Consider the following 22,579-nt stretch of genomic DNA (forward strand, 5'->3'; position numbering starts at 1 on the left):
AATGTATTCTGTAGGCACAAAAGCAAATAAATTTTAGTTACTCGATCTTAACTCTTGTTCAATATGTTAGCGGTTGTAATCAGTCATCAATTCAATAAAAGAAAGTGATTTCCAAACAGAGGATTGGCACCACTTTCCAACCCACGGTCCATATCATACATGTATATACAGACCTTGGGTTGGGAATTCGTGCCAAGTCAGGTCACGCAGTGAATAATCCGGAATCTTTTCATTTGTCAAAAATAATTACCCATTTAACTACTACTACTACTACTCAAACCATTTACAGAAACTTTATCTAATGCTATATTAAACGATATGATAATCAAAATAATTTTATTCGAACCTCGTTTTCTCGAAGTTAATTGGATCTAAAAAAAGCTCGAGATAAATGGAACATTTAAGGTCACCGACTAGTTTGTTTTTACTCCCGGAACTGAATTTTCTTTTCGAGTTCACCACGGTTGTCGAGATATCATAATTTACAAAGTTTATCATAATTTATCGAGTTTGCCACGGTCTTCGAGTAATCGGAGTTCGAAATAACGAATTTTGACTGTATATTTGATAGATGTCAACATAATATAACACATTAATGACAATGTAATGAGTAAATATCAAATACATACGTAATGCCAAATGTAATATACATCATTCATAGAGGGATACATATTAAATTCTACCAGACAAATGTAATCAAACCTGTCTAATATAAAAGGGGAAAATAAATTAACAAAGTAAACATTAAAAAAAGAAAGCAAATGTCTTATTGCGGTATCCCAAATAGTTTTATTTTTTATAAAAAAAAAATAAAAAAAATGGAAGTCTGTGTTTCCAAATTAGTTTATAAGTGAATCCATATTATGATATTTTATATTTCAAAAAAATTCCTACTTCCTTTATTAATTTTGTTTTATTTAAATGCCGGATATGAGACAGGTTTGACAGTAATAATGATACAATTACAAAAGCTACTCACATTGTCCTGGGACAGGAATCCATTGTTTATGATCCAGAAAAAACACAATGATTGTAATCATATTCCATATATCCCATTGAATACGAATATCACTTCGAGAAATAGAATTCAAATTCCCACTGTACATAACTTTGAGTACTCAGTAATATCACTTGGAGAAATAGACTTCAAATTCCCACTGTACATAACTTTGAGTACTCAGTAATATCACTTGGAGAAATAGACTTCAAATTCCCACTGTACATAACTTTGAGTAAACAGTAATATCACTTGGAGAAATAGACTTCAAATTTCCACTGTACATAACTTTGAGTACACAGTAATATCACTTGGAGAAATAGACTTTAATCTTTTATTGCACTGTAATGAGCTTGAAATCCTAAGTATTTTTCACATTAAGAACAATACACATCCACTAACTTTGATTCCACGCCAATATCACTAATACAACTACACTTTAATGTTTTTGTCTCGGTAGAAGAATTGGACCATGAATTTCATTTCGAATGCGAGTAAAATATTTACACATACTGAATTAAGATCTATCCTTATCTAGCACATCTTTGTTATGTATGGACGCTGGTTTATTTATTTGAGAATGACATGTTGGAGATGCTCCTTACTATTGATACTGATATTTTACACAACAGAATTAACAGTGACGTCGTGGAATTGGTACATGTAGTTAGTTTAAATGATATTTCATATTTCATATTTCAACGGTAGAATAGGCAGTGATGTTGTGGAAATAATCGTTTATATATAACAATTGATATTTCATACATTCATAGCAAAATAAGCAGTGATGAAGAATTAATATTTTCATGTAATAATTGATATTTCGTATTTTATTGTAAAATAAGTATTGTTATCGATGTCAGAGAACTTGTTTTTGTATAAAAATTGATATTCTGTTTGTTACGTATTGATGTCGGTTTTGTTTATTTTAGAATTGCATTGAGGTGCTACTTTGATATTGATATTTGAATAAGCAATGGCGTTTTGGAATAACAAAATGTAAGAGTTTTTCTGTAATAATTGATATTTCATGTTCCAATAGTAGAATAAGCGGTGACATCGAGGAATTTGTTTTGATATAGTAATTGATATATCATATATTTGGAATTAATAGTTTTTACATGCTAGTTGATATGTTTTCATACTCCAATAGTAGAATAAGATGTGACGTCATGTAATTTGTTTTTATATGATAATTGATATTTCATATCTTTACAGCAAAATAAGCGATGCTGTTGTAGAATTAATGTTCCTGAAGTAGAATAAGCAGGGATGTCGTGAAAATAAGTATTCATATCGATGTCATGGAATTAATAGTTTTTTGTATAATAATTGATATTTCGTTTCTAGAAAGCAGAATACGTCGCGATATTGTGGAATGATTAGTTTTTACGTCATCATTGAAAATATAACAAAAAAATAAGAATAAAAATTGCCTAAAATTACGATTAAGACACCGGAATAAAACAGCTACAGATCCGCACAGTGGTGATGTATAATAAGGAATCAAACGTTTTCATTGATGAGCCGAGATATAATAATTGCTGTATATTGACAAAAGTTTAAGATTCTCTTTATATGAATAATAATAATAATAAAGTATTAATAAAAATATCAACGAAATCCTGAACATCCTTCCCATAGGACAGATGAATTTTAGCCTCTATAGGCAAATGGCACGACTTCTTATAGAGAGGTGTGTAGTGGTTTTACAAAAGTGTTATTACACGTGTGTAGTGGTTTTACAAAAGTGTTATTACACGTGTGTAATGGTTTTACAATAATGTTATTACACGTGTGTAGTGGTTTTACAAAAGTGTTATTGCACGTGTGTAGTGGTTTTACAAAAGTGTTATTACACGTGTGTAGTGGTTTTACAATAGTGTTATTACACGTGTGTTGTGGTTTTACAATAGTGCTATTACACGTGTGTAGTGGTTTTACAATAGTGTTATTACACGTGTGTAGTGGTTTTACAAAAGTGTTATTACAAGAGTGTAATGGTTTTAAAATAGTGTTATTACAAGTGTGTTGTGGTTTTACAAAAGTGTTATTGCACGTGTGTAGTGGTTTTACAAAAGTGTTATTACAAGTGTGTAATGGTTTTACAATAATGTTATTACACGTGTGTAGTGGTTTTACAAAAGTGTTATTGCACGTGTGTAGTGGTTTTACAAAGTGTTATTGCACGTGTGTTGTGGTTTTACAATAGTGTTATTACACGTGTGTTGTGGTTTTACAATAGTGTTATTACACGTGTGTGATGGTTTTACAATAGTGTTATTACACGTGTGTAGTGGTTTTACAATAGTGTTATTACACGTGTGTGATGGTTTTACAATAGTGTTATTACACGTGTGTTGTGGTTTTACAATAGTGTTATTACACGTGTGTAGTGGTTTTACAATAGTGTTATTACACGTGTGTAGTGGTTTTACAAAAGTGTTATTACACGTGTGTAGTGGTTTTACAAAAGTGTTATTACAAGAGTGTAATGGTTTTAAAATAGTGTTATTACAAGTGTGTTGTGGTTTTACAAAAGTGTTATTGCACGTGTGTAGTGGTTTTACAAAAGTGTTATTACAAGTGTGTAATGGTTTTACAATAATGTTATTACACGTGTGTAGTGGTTTTACAAAAGTGTTATTGCACGTGTGTAGTGGTTTTACAAAAGTGTTATTGCACTGTTATTACACGTGTGTTGTGGTTTTACAATAGTGTTATTACACGTGTGTGATGGTTTTACAATAGTGTTATTACACGTGTGTAGTGGTTTTACAATAGTGTTATTACACGTGTGTGATGGTTTTACAATAGTGTTATTACACGTGTGTAGTGGTTTTACAATAGTGTTATTACACGTGTGTAGTGGTTTTACAATAGTGTTATTACACGTGTGTTGTGGTTTTACAAGTGTTATTACACGTGTGTTGTGGTTTTACAATAGTGTTATTACACGTGTGTTGTGGTTTTACAAGTGTTATTACACGTGTGTAGTGGTTTTACAATAGTTTTATTACACGTGTGTTGTGGTTTTACAATAGTGTTATTACACGTGTGTTGTGGTTTTACAATAGTGTTATTACACGTGTGTTGTGGTTTTACAAGTGTTATTACACGTGTGTAGTGGTTTTACAATAGTGTTATTACACGTGTGTTGTGGTTTTACAAGTGTTATTACACGTGTGTTGTGGTTTTACAATAGTGTTATTACACGTGTGTTGTGGTTTTACAATAGTGTTATTACACGTGTGTAGTGGTTTTAAAAGTGTTATTACACGTGTGTAGTGGTTTTACAATAGTGTTATTACACGTGTGTAGTGGTTTTACAATAGTGTTATTACACGTGTGTAGTGGTTTTACAATAGTGTTATTGCACGTGTGTAGTGGTTTTACAAAAGTGTTATTACACGTGTGTAGTGGTTTTACAAAAGTGTTATTACACGTGTGTAGTGGTTTTACAATAATGTTATTACACGTGTGTTGTGGTTTTACAACAGTGTTATTACACGTGTGTGATGGTTTTACAATAGTGTTATTACACTTGTGTGATGGTTTTACAAGTGTTATTACACGTGTGTAGTGGTATTACAATAGTGTTATTACACGTGTGTTGTGGTTTTACAATAGTGTTATTACACGTGTGTGATGGTTTTACAATAGTGTTATTACACGTGTGTTGTGGTTTTACAACAGTGTTATTACACGTGTGTGATGGTTTTACAATAGTGTTATTACACGTGTGTGATGGTTTTACAATAGTGTTATTACACGTGTGTGATGGTTTTACAATAGTGTTATTACACGTGTGTGATGGTTTTACAATAGTATTATTACACGTGTGTGATGGATTTACAATAGTGTTATTAAACGTGTGTAGTTGTTTTACAATAGTGTTATTACACGTGTGTTGTGGTTTTACAACAGTGTTATTACACGTGTGTTGTGGTTTTACAACAGTGTTATTACACATTCGTCATATGGTGATGATTGCATTACACGTATTACATGACAGAAAGGGTTATAATATACATGTATAATATATAATAAAATTGATGTGATAAATGTATGGATGTTACTGAAGTCAAAAGATAAAATGGTACACTTATATATATATATATATAGAATGATAAACTAGTCTTGTCCGTAATAAGTTCACCGCATTTCTCTTACATATGATTTGAAAAGTGTTTTGATGTTCCTGACTATGAACAATGTTGAACGTATGTTTCGAAATTTTGCAGTTTTGAAGTTGTGTTTCATTGATCAATTATGAAATTGATTAAACTTTAAATAACTATGCATTCTTAGTCGATAGGAATGCATATGGAAATAACGGTGATACCTAGCAATTGGCAATCATTTACTATTTTGATGTATAACCATTCAAAATTTCAGTGGTGATTAATCTTTAAGAACTCATTACACAGTGATATACTTTTTATCTTTTGTGTTTTTTGATTCTGGTTCCAACGATGTTTACAGATAGGCCATGCTGTTTACAGTTGATATGAATGGCATCTGAATTTACGATAATGGTCTTTTAAGGGCAATAAGAGAGAGAGGTAAATATATCGGATGCCATTTGTTTTATTTCCCTGCATAATAATCAATTATTCATGAACAGAAAATCTTAGTCTTCTTTTTAAAATTGCATCTTAATTATTTCAAGAAATTGTTTGACAAAACATTTTGTTTCTTTTAAAACTTCTATACATCTTTCCAACGAACTCTTAACCCTAAATGATAATTATCGACATATATCCAAACTGTTTCACCAGGACGACTATATGTAATTATTGTATTTGTAGGCCGTCAAATTATCACTCGTTTGATTTTCCTCAATAAACAACAGCCGTGATGGTTATAACTTATTTATACACGTACTTATACACCCAATTTTCAGAAGAGCTTCCGTTTTCGTCCCGGTTTCTTTCATTCTCCATGGTTCACGTATGATTCACAAGTTCCAAGCACTTTACAGTAGCATCCAATGAATGAAAGTGACACATACTGCAGCGAATACCGAAGGCAGGAAGTAAGCGATATTTTGATTGGATCCCGAGGTTTTAAGGGATGGACAGTTGAAGCCTTGACATTCCATGGTTTCTGAAAATATCACAAATACCTCTACAAATAAAGTCAACCGGACCAGTTTTGTGCTAAAGGCATTTTATAATTCAACAAATAATTGACACATCCTAGCAGTAGTCTAAAAACGACAGTCACTTTAAAAAGAAAAACATATCAAGTATCAGGACCGTGCTGAAGGTGACTAGTATAGATGTTCTATCAAGGGAGATAATTTTCAGAAAAAAAAAGAATTTAAAATACGATGGACGAATAAAACTCAAAGGGTTATTTCATTGATGCTGTCATATCTGGTCCACAAACGACTATGTAGTCTACACAAAACATATGTGGTCCACACATGTCTATCTTACCCTCACAAGCAACAAACCGTCATGATACAACAACTTACTGTCACGGTACAACTTACTGTCACGGTACAACAACTTACTGTCACGGTACAACAACTTAATGTCACGGTACAACAACTTACTGTCATGATACAACAACTTACCGTCATGATACAACAACTTACCGTCATGATACAACAACTTACTGTCACGGTACAACAACTTACTGTCATGATACAACAACTTACCGTCATGATACAACAACTTACCGTCATGGTACAACAACTTACCGTCATGATACAACAACTTACCGTCATGGTACAACAACTTACCGTCATGGTACAACAACTTACCGTCATGATACAACAACTTACCGTCATGGTACAACAACTTACCGTCATGGTACAACAACTTACCGTCATGGTACAACAACTTACCGTCATGGTACAACAACTTAACGTCAAGGTACAACAACTTACCGTCATGATACAACAACTTACCGTCATGGTACAACAACTTACCGTCATGGTACAACAACTTACTGTCACGGTACAACAACTTACCGTCATGGTACAACAACTTACTGTCATGGTACAACAACTTACCGTCATGATACAACAACTTACTGTCATGGTACAACAACTTACCGTCATGATACAACAACTTACCGTCATGATACAACAACTTACTGTCATGGTACAACAACTTACCGTCATGGTACAACAACTTACCGTCATGATACAACAACTTACCGTCATGGTACAACAACTTACCGTCATGATACAACAACTTACCGTCATGATACAACAACTTACCGTCATGGTACAACAACTTACTGTCACGGTACAACAACTTACCGTCATGGTACAACAACTTACCGTCATGATACAACAACTTACCGTCATGATACAACAACTTACCGTCATGGTACAACAACTTACTGTCACGGTACAACAACTTACCGCCATGGTACAACAACTTACTGTCACGGTACAACAACTTACTGTCACGGTACAACAACTTACCGTCATGATACAATAACTTACCGTCATGATACAGCAACTTACTGTCATGGTACAACAACTTACCGTCACGGTACAACAACTTACTGTCACGGTACAACAACTTACCGTCATGATACAACAACTTACCGTCATGATACAACAACTTACCGTCATGATACAACAACTTACTGTCACGGTACAACAACTTACCGTCATGGTACAACAACTTACCGTCATGATACAACAACTTACCGTCATGGTACAACAACTTACCGTCATGATACAACAACTTACTGTCATGGTACAACAACTTACCGTCATGGTACAACAACTTACCGTCATGATACAACAACTTACTGTCATGATACAACAACTTACCGTCATGATACAACAACTTACCGTCATGATACAACAACTTACCGTCATGGTACAACAACTTACTGTCATGGTACAACAACTTACTGTCATGGTACAACAACTTACCGTCACGGTACAACAACTTACCGTCATGGTACAACAACTTACCGTCATGATACAACAACTTACTGTCATGATACAACAACTTACCGTCATGATACAACAACTTACTGTCATGATACAACAACTTACTGTCATGGTACAACAACTTACCGTCATGGTACAACAACTTACTGTCATGGTACAACAACTTACCGTCACGGTACAACAACTTACTGTCATGGTACAACAACTTACCGTCATGATACAACAACTTACTGTCATGATACAACAACTTACCATCATGATACAACAACTTACTGTCATGGTACAACAACTTACCGTCATGGTACAACAACTTACTGTCATGGTACAACAACTTACTGTCATGGTACAACAACTTACCGTCATGGTACAACAACTTACTGTCATGATACAACAACTTACTGTCATGGTACAACAACTTACCGTCATGGTACAACAACTTACTGTCATGATACAACAACTTACTGTCACGGTACAACAACTTACCGTCATGATACAACAACTTACCGTCATGATACAACAACTTACCGTCATGATACAACAACTTACCGTCATGGTACAACAACTTACCGTCATGATACAACAACTTACCGTCATGATACAACAACTTACCGTCATGGTACAACAACTTACCGTCATGATACAACAACTTACCGTCATGATACAACAACTTACCGTCACGGTACAACAACTTACCGTCATGATACAACAACTTACCGTCACGGTACAACAACAAACCGTCATGATACAACAACTTACTGTCACGGTACAACAACTTACCGTCATGGTACAACAACTTACCGTTATGGTACAACAACTTACAGTCATGATACAACAACTTACCGTCATGGTACAACAACTTACCGTCATGGTACAACAACTTACCGTCATGGTACAACAACTTACCGTCATGATACAACAACTTACCGTCATGGTACAACAACTTACTGTCATGGTACAACAACTTACCGTCATGATACAACAACTTACTGTCACGGTACAACAACTTACCGTCATGGTACAACAACTTACCGTCATGATACAACAACTTACCGTCATGGTACAAAAACTTACTGTCATGGTATAACAACTTACTATCACGGTACAGCAACTTACTGTCACGGTACAACAACTTACCGTCATGATACAACAACTTACCGTCATGGTACAACAACTTACCGTCATGGTACAACAACTTACAGTCATCAAAAACTTACCAAAGAGTGCGAATTTCGATTCGCACGAGCCGTACTTGTTTACCGCGACGCACCAATAGTCGGCGTAGTCGTTTGCTTGCACGTTCTTCACGAGCAGCGAGTACCACATTTGTTCCAGTGAGTTCTGATTGCCTGACAATTTATGTGTCTCATAGTTGACATCATCTTGGATTTCCATGCGTTTGGTGTTTTCGTATCTCTCCCAAAACATATACGGTTCCGGATGACCTGTGTGGTAAATAAATATGGTTCTAGTTGACTGATCACATGTTATTATCGTTATATTAGAATCGATCAGTCAAGACAACATTTTGTTCAGTAAGCACAGTCTGTGTATTTTATTGCGGGGATATCTGTAGTAGCTTGTGGCTACCCCACGGAGCTCCTTGGACACTATTGTGACGTTTTGGATATATTGTTTTGCAAAAGAAGACAACCGTAGCCTTCCTAAGAAACACAAACTGCCCTGGGTAGGGATCGGGAACCTCACACCTTGGATCTTGGAATTATTATCATTGGGGCCAATGAATTCTTGATTCATCATGTTCATTATAAAACATTTCCCAGATCGTAAGTTGACTAAAATGTCTCTGAGAGTAGTCAGTTTGTATCATTTCGTATCGTTCTCCCGATAAGCTTTGAAATAATTACTTGTTAAAGTGAGTATACCTTTTCATCAATACTTTCCCAAACTGGGGTAGCACATGTACTCCAGGTGTTGCATATCCTGCCCCACCCCCCCACCCACACACATACACACGTGCCCCCTTTCGAAACCTCCTATTATCCTGATTCAGATATCAGGAATTTTAAGCGCCAGTGTTAACTATTCCTTATAGAAGATTATTATTTCCTTTATTTGAACTTTAGTAGCTTTAGACTGACTTTCATGACAATTAAACAAGCCTTTTAACTGATTCATCAATTATACGGAGCACAGGTTGTCAGTTGTCTAACTTATGTAATGCGTTAGGTAGCATACAACCTTAACTATAACACAAATTATACATATAATGTGTAAGGTAGCATACAACCTTAACTCTAACACACAATGGAGTCAACCTAAAGAAACACAAACTGAGACGTTAAACCAAACGTACCTTCGATGATACATTCGAGTTTGGCGTTGAAACGTCGGTTCTGCGCCTGCCCAACAGAATTCTGGACCGACCGACATGTTGGAGCGTAGAAGACTTTGATCTGGACGGTGTAACTGTCAGGTGGCCTCACGGAGTTGTCGGCCACACATATGTGGTTCCCTTGGTCCTCCTTTTGGATGTTTTTGAGGTACAGAGTGGCACCCTGCGGAGATAATGGACGCCAGAATGTTTATTTACTCCGATACAATAAAAGATACGATGGTGCCAACGACAAAATCTCTAAAACGTTTGTAACAAGTGCAGACACACCAAGGAATGCTTTGGAAACACGGATGTTTAACCGCAATCATGTCCTAGAAAAGTGTGATATTGTTCATGGCGATTGTCTGATACGTTTTTGAGTGAATGAAAAAAATAAAAAAAAATTCAAAAAATAAAATTTTGAACTAAGCCTCAAATAAACCTGTTTAAATAAATTTAGATTAAGATTCAATGAATATACGTATTGACGTCTGTGAAGCTGAAGCACCTAATCAAAGATTTTGTTTTTGTTTTGTTTTTTGTTTGTTTGTACAAACCAAGTACTGGAAGCAACCATGGTCATTTTGTTTTTACAAACCCCGTACTGGAAGTGTCCCATGGTAATTAGTTTTTTTACACACCCAGTACTGGAAGTGTCCCGTGGTAATTATTTTTTTTACACACCCAGTACTGGAAGTGTCCCGTGGTAATTATTTTTTTTACACACCCAGTACTGGAAGTGTCCATGGTAATTAGTTTTTTTACACACCCAGTACTGGAAGTGTCCCGTGGTAATTAGTTTTTTTACACACCCAGTACTGGAAGTGTCCCATGGTAATTATTTTTTTTACACCCCCAGTACTGGAAGTGTCCCATGGTAATTATTTTTTTTACACCCCCAGTACTGGAAGTGTCCCGTGGTAATTAGTTTTTTACACACCCAGTACTGGAAGTGTCCCGTGGTAATTAGTTTTTTTACACACTCAGTACTGGAAGTGTCCCGTGGCAATTAGTTTTTTTTTACACACCCAGTACTGGAAGTGTCCCGTGGTAATTCGTTTTTTTTTACACACCCAGTACTGGGAGTGTCCCGTGGTAATTAGTTTTTTGTACACACCCAGTACTGGAAGTGTCCCATGGTAATTAGTTTTTTTACACACCCAGTATTGGAAGTGTCCCGTGGTAATTAGTTTTTTTACACACCCAGTACTGGAAGTGTCCCATGGTAATTAGTTTTTTTTACAAACCCAGTATTGGAAGTGTCCCGTGGTAATTAGTTTTTTTACACACCCAGTATTGGAAGTGTCCCGTGGTAATTAGTTTTTTTTACACACCCAGTACTGGAAGTGTCCCATGGTAATTAGTTTTTTTACACACCCAGTACTGGAAGTGTCCCATGGTAATTAGTTTTTTACACACCCAGTACTGGAAGTGTCCCGTGGTAATTAGTTTTTTTACACACCCAGTACTGGAAGTGTCCCGTGGTAATTATTTTTTTTACACACCCAGTACTGGAAGTGTCCATGGTAATTAGTTTTTTTACACACCCAGTACTGGAAGTGTCCCGTGGTAATTAGTTTTTTTACACACCCAGTACTGGAAGTGTCCCGTGGTAATTAGTTTTTTTACACACCCAGTACTGGAAGTGTCCCGTGGTAATTATTTTTTTTACACACCCAGTACTGGAAGTGTCCCGTGGTAATTAGTTTTTTTACACACCCAGTACTGGAAGTGTCCCGTGGTAATTAGTTTTTTTACACACCCAGTACTGGAAGTGTCCCGTGGTAATTAGTTTTTTTTACACACCCAGTACTGGAAGTGTCCCGTGGTAATTAGTTTTTTTTACACACCCAGTACTGGAAGTGTCCCGTGGTAATTAGTTTTTTACACCCCCAGTACTGGAAGTGTCCCGTGGTAATTAGTTTTTTTTACACACTCAGTACTGGAAGTGTCCCGTGGTAATTAGTTTTTTACACACCCAGTACTGGAAGTGTCCCGTGGTAATTAGTTTTTTTACACACCCAGTACTGGAAGTGTCCCGTGGTAATTAGTTTTTTTTACACACCCAGTACTGGAAGTGTCCCATGGTAATTATTTTTTTTACACACCCAGTACTGGAAGTGTCACATGGTAATTAGTTTTTTTTACACCCCCAGTACTGGAAGTGTCCCGTGGTAATTAGTTTTTTACACACCCAGTACTGGAAGTGTCCCATGGTAATTATTTTTTTTACACCCCCAGTACTGGAAGTGTCCCATGGTAATTATTTTTTTTACACCCCCAGTACTGGAAGTGTCCCGTGGTAATTAGTTTTTTACACACCCAGTACTGGAAGTGTCCCGTGGTAATTAGTTTTTTTACACACTCAGTACTGGAAGTGTCCCGTGGTAATTAGTTTTTTTTACACACCCAGTACTGGAAGTGTCCCGTGGTAATTAGTTTTTTATTACACACCCAGTACTGGGAGTGTCCCGTGGTAATTAGTTTTTTGTACACACCCAGTACTGGAAGTGTCCCATGGTAATTAGTTTTTTTACACACCCAGTACTGGAAGTGTCCCATGGTAATTAGTTTTTTTACACACCCAGTACTGGAAGTGTCCCGTGGTAATTAGTTTTTTTACACACCCAGTACTGGAAGTGTCCCGTGGTAATTAGTTTTTTTACACACCCAGTACTGGAAGTGTCCCGTGGTAATTATTTTTTTACACACCCAGTACTGGAAGTGTCCCGTGGTAATTAGTTTTTTTACACACCCAGTACTGGAAGTGTCCCGTGGTAATTATTTTTTTTACACACCCAGTACTGGAAGTGTCCCGTGGTAATTAGTTTTTTTTTACACACCCAGTACTGGAAGTGTCCCGTGGTAATTAGTTTTTTTTACACACCCAGTACTGGAAGTGTCCCGTGGTAATTAGTTTTTTACACCCCCAGTACTGGAAGTGTCCCGTGGTAATTAGTTTTTTTTACACACTCAGTACTGGAAGTGTCCCGTGGTAATTAGTTTTTTACACACCCAGTACTGGAAGTGTCCCGTGGTAATTAGTTTTTTTACACACCCAGTACTGGAAGTGTCCCGTGGTAATTAGTTTTTTTACACACCCAGTACTGGAAGTGTCCCATGGTAATTATTTTTTTTACACACCCAGTACTGGAAGTGTCACATGGTAATTAGTTTTTTTTACACCCCCAGTACTGGAAGTGTCCCGTGGTAATTAGTTTTTTACACACCCAGTACTGGAAGTGTCCCATGGTAATTATTTTTTTTACACCCCCAGTACTGGAAGTGTCCCATGGTAATTATTTTTTTTACACCCCCAGTACTGGAAGTGTCCCGTGGTAATTAGTTTTTTACACACCCAGTACTGGAAGTGTCCCGTGGTAATTAGTTTTTTTACACACTCAGTACTGGAAGTGTCCCGTGGTAATTAGTTTTTTTTACACACCCAGTACTGGAAGTGTCCCGTGGTAATTAGTTTTTTTTTACACACCCAGTACTGGGAGTGTCCCGTGGTAATTAGTTTTTTGTACACACCCAGTACTGGAAGTGTCCCATGGTAATTAGTTTTTTTACACACCCAGTACTGGAAGTGTCCCATGGTAATTAGTTTTTTTTACACACCCAGTACTGGAAGTGTCCCATGGTAATTAGTTTTTTTACACCCCCAGTACTGGAAGTGTCCCATGGTAATTAGTTTTTTTACACACCCAGTACTGGAAGTGTCCCGTGGTAATTAGTTTTTTTACAAACCCCGTACTGGAAGTGTCCCGTGGTAATTAGTTTTTTTACACACCCAGTACTGGAAGTGTCCCATGGTAATTAGTTTTTTTTACAAACCCCGTACTGGAAGTGTCCCGTGGTAATTAGTTTTTTTACACACCCAGTACTGGAAGTGTCCGTGGTAATTAGTTTTTTTACACACCCAGTACTGGAAGTGTCCCGTGGTAATTAGTTTCTTTACACACCCAGTACTGGAAGTGTCCCATGGTAATTAGTTTTTTTACACACCCAGTATTGGAAGTGTCCCGTGGTAATTAGTTTTTTTACACACCCAGTACTGGAAGTGTCCCATGGTAATTAGTTTTTTTACAAACCCAGTATTGGAAGTGTCCCGTGGTAATTAGTTTTTTTTACACACCCAGTACTGGAAGTGTCCCATGGTAATTAGTTTTTTTACACACCCAGTACTGGAAGTGTCCCATGGTAATTAGTTTTTTACACACCCAATACTGGAAGTGTCCCGTGGTAATTAGTTTTTTTACACACCCAGTACTGGAAGTGTCCCATGGTAATTAGTTTTTTTTACACACCCAGTACTGGAAGTGTCCCGTGGTAATTAGTTTTTTTACACACCCAATACTGGAAGTGTCCCGTGGTAATTAGTTTTTTTACACACCCAGTACTGGAAGTGTCCCATGGTAATTAGTTTTTTTACACACCCAGTACTGGAAGTGTCTCGTGGTAATTAGTTTTTTTACACACCCAGTACTGGAAGTGTCCGTGGTAATTAGTTTTTTACACACCCAGTACTGGAAGTGTCCCATGGTAATTAGTTTTTTTACACACCCAGTACTGGAAGTGTCCCGTGGTAATTAGTTTTTTTACACACCCAGTACTGGAAGTGTCCCGTGGTAATTAGTTTTTTTACACACCCAGTACTGGAAGTGTCCCGTGGTAATTAGTTTTTTTACACACCCAGTACTGGAAGTGTCCCATGGTAATTAGTTTTTTTACACACCCAGTACTGGAAGTGTCCCATGGTAATTAGTTTTTTTACACACCCAGTACTGGAAGTGTCCCGTGGTAATTAGTTTTTTTACACACCCAGTACTGGAAGTGTCCCGTGGTAATTAGTTTTTTTACACACCCAGTACTGGAAGTGTCCCGTGGTAATTAGTTTTTTTACACACCCAGTACTGGAAGTGTCCCATGGTAATTAGTTTTTTACACACCCAGTACTGGAAGTGTCCCATGGTAATTAGTTTTTTTACACACCCAGTACTGGAAGTGTCCCGTGGTAATTAGAGTTTTTACACACCCAGTACTGGAAGTGTCCCGTGGTAATTAGTTTGTTTACACACCCAGTACTGGAAGTGTCCCGTGGTAATTAGTGTTTTTACACACCCAGTACTGGAAGTGTCCCGTGGTAATTAGTTTTTTTACACACCCAGTACTGGAAGTGTCCCGTGGTAATTAGTTTTTTTACACACCCAGTACTGGAAGTGTCCCGTGGTAATTAGTTTTTTTACACACCCAGTACTGGAAGTGTCCCATGGTAATTAGTTATTTTACACACCCAGTACTGGAAGTGCCCCGTGGTAATTAGTTTTTTACACACCAAGTACTGGAAGTGTCCCGTGGTAATTAGTTTTTTTACACCCCCATTACTGGAAGTGTCCCATGGTAATTAGTTTTTTTACACACCCAGTACTGCAAGTGTCCCATGGTAATTAGTTTTTTTACACACCCAGTACTGGAAGTGTCCCGTGGTAATTAGTTTTTTTTACACACCCAGTACCGGAAGTGTCCCGTGGTAATTAGTTTTTTTACACACCCAATACTGGAAGTGTCCCGTGGTAATTAGTTTTTTTACACACCCAGTACTGGAAGTGTCCCATGGTAATTAGTTTTTTTACACACCCAGTACTGGAAGTGTCCCATGGTAATTAGTTTTTTTACACACCCAGTACTGGAAGTGTCCCGTGGTAATTAGTTTTTTTTACACACCCAATACTGGAAGTGTCCCGTGGTAATTAGTTTTTTTTACACACCCAATACTGGAAGTGTCCCGTGGTAATTAGTTTTTTTTACACACCCAGTACTGGAAGTGTCCCGTGGTAATTAGTTTTTTTACACACCCAGTACTGGAAGTGTCCATGGTAATTAGTTTTTTTACACACCCAGTACTGGAAGTGTCCCATGGTAATTAATTTTTTTTACACACCCAATACTGGAAGTGTCCCGTGGTAATTAGTTTTTTTTACACACCCAGTACTGGAAGTGTCCCGTGGTAATTAGTTTTTTTACACACCCAGTACTGGAAGTGTCCATGGTAATTAGTTTTTTTACACACCCAGTACTGGAAGTGTCCCATGGTAATTAGTTTTTTTACACACCCAGTACTGGAAGTGTCCCGTGGTAATTAGTTTTTTTACACACCCAGTACTGGAAGTGTCCCATGGTAATTAGTTTTTTTACACACCCAGTACTGGAAGTGTCCCGTGGTAATTAGTTTGTTTACACACCCAGTACTGGAAGTGTCCCGTGGTAATTAGTTTTTTTACACACCCAGTACCGGAAGTGTCCCGTGGTAATTAGTTTGTTTACACACCCAGTACTGGAAGTGTCCCGTGGTAATTAGTTTTTTTACACACCCAGTACCGGAAGTGTCCCGTGGTAATTAGTTTTTTACACACCCAGTACTGGAAGTGTCCCGTGGTAATTAGTTTTTTACACACCCAGTACTGGAAGTGTCCCGTGGTAATTAGTTTTTTTTACACACCCAGTACTGGAAGTGTCCCGTGGTAATTAGTTTTTTTTACACACCCAGTACTGGAAGTGTCCCGTGGTAATTAGTTTTTTTTACACACCCAGTACTGGAAGCCTCCCATGCTCAGTTCCCCGCCGTCCTCACGTTTCCAGGTGATGTTTGGAGACGGTACGCCATAAGCTGAGCAGGACAGGTTGAGACTCCCTCCGACCACGACCTCATACACACTGGTGCCCACTATGTTGATAGTTGGGGCCACTGTAACCAATAGCAACAACACAAGAGTAAAACTTTAGTGTGTACATCAACATATAGTATCAACATTCGGTAAAACGACACCTCTTTGTGTTGTAATGAACATCGAGTTGTAAAATTTTTACTTAATGGTAACCACACCCCCCGCCTCCTCCCAGAAAAAAAAAATCGTCAAAATATGCAATGTACAGTGTAGACAAGGGAACACCCAAATATCCCTAGACTGTAACAAATTCTCGGGTAACTGTAATTAGATATTTATTTAAATACACTGCCCTAAGATCGCACATTGATACCAGACTTTCTACATCTTTGTGTGTCTCATTACTGTATAACATTTAACCAACTTAAGTTGGAGAGAAATCTGTACATTAGTTATCAATAACGTATGATCAATTACATATTAATAATTCCACTTATCCATGCCTGTGTCACCGAGACTCTTGTCTGGGATCGTTGTAAAAGCTATTCGTACAAACGTTCTTGGGCCAACCAAGTTATTTATTTTGTATGATCTTCATTACTAAACATGCTCTTTAAACTTCTATCCATCTTTGACATTTAAATCCTGTTTCCCGATGACCATCCACATTTACGAACTGAAGCCTTATAATTAGAATGTAAAATACAAACAGTTCTGATTGTTTACAAGATGCTCCATATAATGCTGGCTATGTGACTTTATTGCCTCTGACATGACCTTATAACCTCTGACATGACCTTATATTACCTCTGACATGACCTTACTACCTCCGACATGACCTTATATTACCTCTGACATGACATTATAACCTCCGACATGACCTTATATTACCTCTGACATGACCTTATATTACCTCTGACATGACATTATAACCTCCGACATGACCTTATATTACCTCTGACATGACCTTATATTACCTCTGACATGACATTATAACCTCCGACATGACCTTATATTACCTCTGACATGACCTTATATTACCTCTGACATGACCTTACTACCTCCGACATGACCTTACCCTGAACGACAAGTGTCCCGATTTTCTTTGGCCAATCAGTATAGTCTGTATTTTGAATTTTGATGTAACACATGTAGTTCCCGGCGTCTGTCTCCTTTAGATAGCGGATCATCAGAATGAAGGTCGATCTCAGTTTGTCCTCAATGACCTTTACTGAGTACTTTGGTTCTCCGAGGTCCTCCTTTTTCCCTGTAAAACGATTAGAGCAAAACTTAGAGAGAGGTAGGAAAAGATAGGGCGAAGGCTCAAATACTCAACCTAGCAGTCCGTAGTTCCTACCAACGTACCGTTACCACGACCTCACAGTCCGTAGTCCCTACCCACGTACCGTAACCCCGACCTCACAGTCTATAGTCCCTACCCACGTACCGTAACCCCGACCTCACAGTCTATAGTCCCTACCCACATACTGTAACTCCGACCTCACAGTCCGTAGTCCCTACCCACGTACCGTAACCCCGACCTCACAGTCCGTAGTCCCTACCCACATACTGTAACCCCGACCTCACAGTCCGTAGTCCCTACCCACGTACCGTAACCCCGACCTCACAGTCCGTAGTCCCTACCCACGTACCGTAACCCCGACCTCACAGTCCGTAGTCCCTACCCACGTACCGTAACCCCAACCCCACAGTCCGTAGTCCCTACCCCACGTACCGTAACCCCGACCTCACAGTCCGTAGTCCCTACCCACGTACCGTAACCCCGACCTCACAGTCCGTAGTCCCTACCCCACATACTGTAACCCCGACCTCACAGTCCGTAGTCCCTACCCACGTACCGTAACCCCGACCTCACAGTCCGTAGTCCCTACCCCACGTACCTTAACCCCGACCTCACAGTCCGTGGTCCCTACCCACGTACCGTAACCCCGACCTCACAGTATGTAGTCCCTACCCACGTACCGTAACCCCGACCTCACAGTCCGTAGTCCCTACCCACGTACCGTAACCCCGACCTCACAGTCCGTAGTCCCTACCCCACGTACCTTAACCCCGACCTCACAGTCCGTGGTCCCTACCCACGTACCGTAACCCCGACCTCACAGTATGTAGTCCCTACCCACGTACCGTAACCCCGACCTCACAGTCCGTAGTCCCTACCCACGTACCGTAACCCCGACCTCACAGTCCGTAGTCCCTACCCACGTACCGTTACCCCGACCTCAAAGTCCGTAGTCCCTACCCACGTACCGTTACCCCGACCTCACAGTCCGTAGTCCCTACCCCACGTACCGTAACCCCGACCTCACAGTCCGTAGTCCCTACCCACGTACCGTAACCCCGACCTCACAGTTCATAGTCCCTACCCCACGTACCGTAACCCCGACCTAACAGTCCGTAGTCCCTACCCCACGTACCGTAACCCCGACCTCAGTCCATAGTCCCTACCCACGTACCGTAACCCCGACCTCACAGTCCGTAGTCCCTACCACCGTACCGTAACCCCGACCTCACAGTCCGTAGTCCCTACCCACGTACCGTAACCCCGACCTCACAGTCCGTAGTCCCTACCCCACGTACCGTAACCCCGACCTCACAGCCCGTAGTCCCTACCCACATAATGTAACCCCGACCTCAAAGTCCGTAGTCCCTACCCACGTACCGTAACCCCGACCTCACAGTCCGTAGTCCCTACCCACGTACCGTAACCCCGACCTCACAGTCTGTAGTCCCTACCCACGTACCGTAACCCCGACCTCACAGTCCGTAGTCCCTACCACCGTACCGTAACCCCGACCTCACAGTCCGTAGTCCCTACCCACGTACCGTAACCCCGACCTCAGTCCATAGTCCCTACCCACGTACCGTAACCCCGACCTCACAGTCCGTAGTCCCTACCCACGTACCGTAACCCCGACCTCACAGTCCGTAGTCCCTACCCACGTACCGTAACCCCGACCTCATAGTCCGTAGTCCCTACCCACGTACCGTAACCCCGACCTCACAGTCCGTAGTCCCTACCCCACGTACCGTAACCCCGACCTCACAGTCCGTAGTCCCTACCCACGTACCGTAACCCCGACCTCACAGTCCGTAGTCCCTACCCACGTACCGTAACCCCGACCTCACAGTCCGTAGTCCCTACCCACGTACCGTAACCCCGACCTCATAGTCCGTAGTCCCTACCCACGTACCGTAACCCCGACCTCATAGTCCGTAGTCCCTACCCACGTACCGTAACCCCGACCTCACAGTCCGTAGTCCCTACCCCACGTACCGTAACCCCGACCTCACAGTCCGTAGTCCCTACCCACGTACCGTAACCCCGACCTCACAGTCCGTAGTCCCTACCCACGTACCGTAATCCCGACCTCAGTCCGTAGTCCCTACCCCACGTACCGTAACCCCGACCTCACAGTCCGTAGTCCCTACCAACGTACCGTAGCCCCGACCTCACAGTTCATAGTCCCTACCCCACGTACCGTAACCCCGACCTCATAGTCCGTAGTCTCTACCCACGTACCGTAACCCCGACCTCATAGTCCGTAGTCCCTACCCGCGTACCGTAACCCCGACCTCATAGTCCGTAGTCCCTACCCACGTACCGTAACCCCGACCTCATAGTCCGTAGTCCCTACCCACGTACCGTAACCCCGACCTCATAGTCCGTAGTCCCTACCCACGTACCGTAACCCCGACCTCACAGTCCGTAGTCCCTACCCCACGTACCGTAACCCCGACCTCACAGTCCGTAGTCCCTACCCCACGTACCGTAACCCCGACCTCACAGTATGTAGTCCCTACCCCACGTACCGTAACCCCGACCTCAGTCCGTAGTCCCTACCACCATACCGTAACCCCGACCTCTTAGTCCGTAGTCCCTACCCACGTACCGTAACCCCGACCTCATAGTCCGTAGTCCCTACCCACGTACTGTAACCCCGACCTCACAGTCCGTAGTCCCTACCCACGTACTGTAACCCCGACCTCACAGTCCGTAGTCCCTACCCCACGTACCGTAACCCCGACCTCAGTCCGTAGTCCCTACCACCGTACCGTAACCCCGACCTCACAGTCCGTAGTCCCTACCCCACGGTCCGTCTTCCACACCCACAGGCCACATTCCCCACCCAAAAGTCCGTAAATGCGAAATAATACATTTGTGCGACAAGTTGTTAATTGGTGTCCGGTGCGTGTGATACGGAATCACTGAATGTGCTTTGATATGCTATTTTTTTTGGAATGGACAAGGAGTATGTTACAGGTGTGACTTCGTCAGACTGGCTGACATGGGCCTGATTAGGGATATCAAACAAGAGGCCAAGAAGGCCTGTATCGCTCACCCGTTTGGAATTGACCAAACATCTAATTAATTAGCTTGTGTAATTCATTATTAGCTCTATTTGTTGTTGATGCTCAGTTATGCTACATACGGTTAAGATGGTTTGGGATATCAACGAGCTTCAAAAATAAAATCAAGAAACTAAGTCCCTAGGGTTTGGGAAAGACACGAGGGCATATGTTTACAACATATATATCATATCTGTATATTAACGATTATAGTATGTAAATTAGTTAAAAGACACCAACTCAAACGGTTATGATATGTAAATTAGTTAAAAGACACCAACTCAAACGATTATAATATGTAAATTAGTTAAAAGACACCAACTCAAACGATTTATAATATGTAAATTAGTTAAAAGACACCAACTCAAACGGTTATAATATGTAAATTAGTTAAAAGACACCAACTAAAACGATTATAATATGTAAATTAGTTAAAAGACACCAACTCAAACGGTTATAATATGTAAATTAGTTAAAAGACACCAACTAAAACGATTATAATATGTAAATTAGTTGAAAGACACCAACTCAAACGGTTATAATATGTAAATTAGTTAAAAGACACCAACTCAAACGCTTAGAATATGTAAATTAGTTAAAAGACACCAACTCAAACGATTATAATATGTAAATTAGTTAAAAGACACCAACTCAAACGGTTATAATATGTAAATTAGTTAAAAGACACCAACTAAAACGATTATAATATGTAAATTAGTTAAAAGACACCAACTCAAACGATTATAATATGTAAATTAGTTAAAAGACACCAACTCAAACGATTATAATATGTAAATTAGTTAAAAGACACCAACTCAAACGGTTATAATATGAGACACCTACCCATAGCGGCGCTGTTTTGTAGGACAATCTTATCGTCCTCGCTGAGGTCCACAGTTGACTTTTCATCTCCGTTGTATATGAATTTGGCCCAGTGAACCTGTACAACACAATATGTAAGCTATATTGGATCATTTTAGTAAAGAGTGTAGTTTCCTAAAACCGTGGTCACTTTTACTAAGCAAATACATTTTTTTCCGGAATTGAAAAAGACACTTGATGACCTTGAAAAAATACTATATTGACCACAAAGTCATGAACACTCTAAATTTAGGTTATGTATAAAGTCTTTTCACTTGAAAGTGTCAATTAAATTGCGGAGATCCTAACAAATTCAAGTAAGACAAGAATCTAAGACATCCTTAAGACGTTTCCTGTAGTCCAGTAAGGCAAGAATCTAGAAAAGAAAAGAAATTTCCTGAAGTGAAGCATGACTAGAT

The 22,579-nt window shown here is 39.7% G+C and overlaps 1 protein-coding gene across 1 annotated transcript; it reads right to left on the minus strand.

The window, feature by feature from the left end:
- Nucleotides 1-4,272: 4,272 nt before the first annotated feature.
- LOC117340388 (lachesin-like) lies at nucleotides 4,273-22,146 on the minus strand. Its single transcript, XM_033902150.1, has 6 exons — nucleotides 22,143-22,146; nucleotides 18,007-18,195; nucleotides 16,851-17,008; nucleotides 10,240-10,441; nucleotides 9,140-9,367; nucleotides 4,273-6,106 (listed from the first exon to the last, which is right to left on the minus strand). Exons 1-6 carry the CDS (start codon nucleotides 22,144-22,146, stop codon nucleotides 5,976-5,978), a joined length of 912 nt encoding a protein of 303 aa, XP_033758041.1. The 3' UTR covers nucleotides 4,273-5,975.
- Between the last annotated feature and the right edge of the window lie 433 nt (nucleotides 22,147-22,579).

The sequence above is a fragment of the Pecten maximus genome, chromosome 13 (genome assembly GCF_902652985.1).
Source record: "Pecten maximus chromosome 13, xPecMax1.1, whole genome shotgun sequence".
Lineage (NCBI taxonomy): Eukaryota > Metazoa > Mollusca > Bivalvia > Pectinida > Pectinidae > Pecten > Pecten maximus.